Source organism: Octopus bimaculoides, chromosome 20, assembly GCF_001194135.2.
Source record: "Octopus bimaculoides isolate UCB-OBI-ISO-001 chromosome 20, ASM119413v2, whole genome shotgun sequence".
NCBI lineage: Eukaryota > Metazoa > Mollusca > Cephalopoda > Octopoda > Octopodidae > Octopus > Octopus bimaculoides.
In genome coordinates, this window is record NC_069000.1 from 42,026,454 (window position 1) to 42,029,933 (window position 3,480).

At 37.7% G+C, this 3,480-nt stretch overlaps 1 protein-coding gene across 1 annotated transcript in view; it reads right to left on the reverse strand.

Annotated features, from left to right (window-relative positions):
• The window catches only part of LOC106873492 (inositol 1,4,5-trisphosphate receptor type 3), a 228,934-nt gene that overhangs the window by 26,671 nt on the left and 198,783 nt on the right, over nt 1-3,480 (reverse strand). Inside the window, 3 exon segments of the mRNA XM_052974976.1 lie at nt 603-755; nt 2,361-2,530; nt 3,221-3,346. Coding sequence (XP_052830936.1) covers nt 603-755; nt 2,361-2,530; nt 3,221-3,346 — 449 coding nt within the window.

Consider the following 3,480-nt stretch of genomic DNA (forward strand, 5'->3'; position numbering starts at 1 on the left):
GTGTGTGTGTGTGTGTGTGTGTGTGTGTGTGTGCGTTTGTATGTGTGTATTAGCGGACTTCCACGCAGAGTTTCCGTCTTCCAAACCCACCGAAAAGACACACGACAGGAGGGGTCCCTACAATTTCTTGCCAAACGATCCGTACAAATGACTTGCTTATAGTGATTATCAAATGTAACATCACTCTCCCCATCATATCGACGTTACCTGAACAGGTGCGCGGTGTGCCACGCGTCAGGTGTCGAAGTGATCGCAAAGTGAAATAAAGTGTGCTGCTCAAGAACACAACGCAGCATGAAGTAGGGGGGAATCGAACCCACGATCTTGTGATCATTAGTGCAACGCTGTAACCACTGGGCCGGGTCACGTGACTTCACTCTGAGGATATATTGTGTCTAAAAAGTAAGAGTTTAGTTAGATGACAACGATAAATAATAATAATACTTTCTCGTCATTGGGCCGACCGAAACAACAACAGCTACAACTACAACGATAGCAACCACAACAACAACAACAAGAACAGTAGCAACAACAACAACAACAACAACAACAACAACAGCAGCAGCAGGTGCAGGAGCAGTAGTAACAATATCAATACTTACATCTGAATTTCGTGGTACACTCTGTTGCGTTCTGCGATGTTGCTTTCGTTGATTTTTAAATAGTCTTCCATGGAGGCCCGTGAATTCCAAGTTATCAACATCAAGATGTTGATGGCCAGACTGAGAATGGTTGCTCCGTGGTTCCAAAGAAGCCTATTGAAACGAAAGCAATAAAACATAAATAGAGTTCATAGCAAATTCGGTAAATTCATTTGTCATAAAGAGTATAAAAATCATTTGTTTCAGGATCTTGATTAAAGAAAGGAACAAAATGGTGCTGTGATTTAGATTTTTGCCTAGAACTTGATCCCTATTAAGTCTTTGGAATTCTCTCATTAATTCTTTCTACTATTGTCACAAGGCCTGAAATTTAAAAAAGATTTTTTGGTGGCGGGTGAATCTATCACATTTAACGCGCATGATCAACTGATACTTAATTTATCGAAAGGATGAAAGGCTAAGTCGACCTCGGCGGAAATTGAACGCAGAACATAAAAACGAGAAGAAATGCCGTTAAGCATTTAGTCCGGTGAGCTAACGATCCTGCCAGTTCAATTAGTCAATAGAAGGGTGCAATAAATTCAAGAAACCAGGAGCAGTTTATTATTCTTATGATTTTTCTTTTCATATGAAATAAATAATTAGTTTATGTCTGTGTGCTTTAATATGTCAAAGGCTTCTCAGGCACACGTACTACAACCCGAACTAAAATTGGTAAAAGTCAACGTTGGCAAAAGTTAGTGAATGAAATTTGTAAAATATTGGAATACAACAAATTCGTGTGCGGTATGGTGAGGTGAGTTCTGTCGTTTAAAACAGGATCAAAACTTATTTCTTTCTTGCGACACGCAGAATTATCTTCTCATTTTTCTCACTTACAAACTTATGCTTATGCGACGGTTGTGCTCAACTGATGGGAACATATCCTTCGTGGAGGACGCGAATATCTTACCACCAATTGCTTTTACCCTTACGTAGTTAATTTGTGGTGGGTTTTTCTCTTCGTAAGACAACTTTATCGAAGCTGGGTATGAATTTATAGCACATATCTCTATTCTGGAAAGTTCTGTATGCAGTCTCTGAGACTGTTTGTTACAAAGGGATTCTGTTTTTCACACAACCTGTTGAGGGAAACAGTTTCCGAATTAGAATCGTAAATTCGTATGTCATATGACCCGGTAAATTCTGTATAGTCAAAACTCCTCTCAAGGCAAAATGATCTCGTTTTGTCATTTACAAATTTATTCTTATGAAATGGTTGTTCTCTACTGGCGGGACTTTCAAGTTAATATATATGATTGTAACATATCCTCTCATTCTGGAAAGTCTTGTATAAAAAAATTCCAAGACTGTTTATTACAACTGGATTCAGTTTTTCACACCGCCTGATGAGAGAAACAATTTTCGAATCAGAACGTTCGACATCGGAAGATTTGTTACGAGTTAACAATCAGAAATATTTCTTTTATATCGTGCATTGAAGCTACATCTTCTCGTCTCTTCTTTTCCTTCGTAATTTCATGAATATTTGTCGCGTATCTTGGTGAAAAATTCCACAGAAAAATTCATGATGGTGAAACTCTTGAAGTATGCACGTGTCTCATTACTACTTTACACACACGCACACGCACAACACACACACGCACACGGTAGATTCTAAAATAAATATAATTGAGATTACACGTATTGCGATAAATTTCTCGGAAGCTCACATCAATACAATGCTAAGTCTTTGGCAACAATGACACATTTTCTTACCATCCATGTGTGAAGAATATGGCAATGGGATTACATAATATCTTCCTCTGGTACATGATATCCTTCATGATATCTTTTGTCCATCCCATTAAATCACGGATCTTATTGCTTGGCGACGATCTGTCCACGTTCCATTTCAACTTCTCTTTCACTTCTTCCCGAAGGACGTTCTGTAATAAAAACATATACCACCATGTATATATATATATATATATATATAAAGTTTTAAAATGGTTAAGCGGATATAATCCTAGCGGGTACCGTGCTCACTCATATTGCTTATCAATGCTGGCTAACCACAGTGAATGTAGATAAACTCTAGTTAGTTAAAATTTACTATACTCGGTTAATCCTCACTTTGTAAATCCAGATGTCGTTATAAGGACTGCATAGTGTCCGTAAAGAAAAATAATGAAATTGAAATCAGGAGAACAAAGATTTGCACATCCAAGCTTTATTTTACTGTTAATCACATCTTTCTTCGCCAAGACCTACTCACGCTTCATCAGTTTGTGAAGTTGCACAGATAATTAACACAAAGATGCACATTGAACAGTGCGCACCGGCTTGTAGCGGAAACGTGCGTAGGTCTTGGCGAAGGAAGATGTGATTAGCTGTAAAATAAAACTAGGGTGCGCAAATCTTTGTACCCACTGATTTTAACTTCATTATACATACGTATAAATATATATATATTTACACACACATATGGCATGCAATGGGCCCTTAACACATTGACAATGGCACCGTTAGGCCGGACTGTCACGGATATTTTAGACCTGGTTCGTGACGAGTGACATTCGTGAACTTAGGTTCCACTGAAGAAGGAAGCAGGTAAAATCTATTACAGTATACAATACCTTGTTTCGGACTCTGAAATTAATTTTCTGAAGGACGTCATCTTTCACGATTTCTATTGACTGAGAATTCTTCTTGTAGTAGCTTAGAGCTTTCTGTTGCTCTTGCGTCAAAGTCAGTTCTGCAATAAAACAAAATATGATACAAAAAATTTTTTTAAATTACAAATACAAATCAAACGAAAGACCTAAAACGCTGTTGCAAATTTCATTAAGTAATCTTTTCTAATGCTGGCTTCTACTAATTCTAAGTCGGGCTGTAA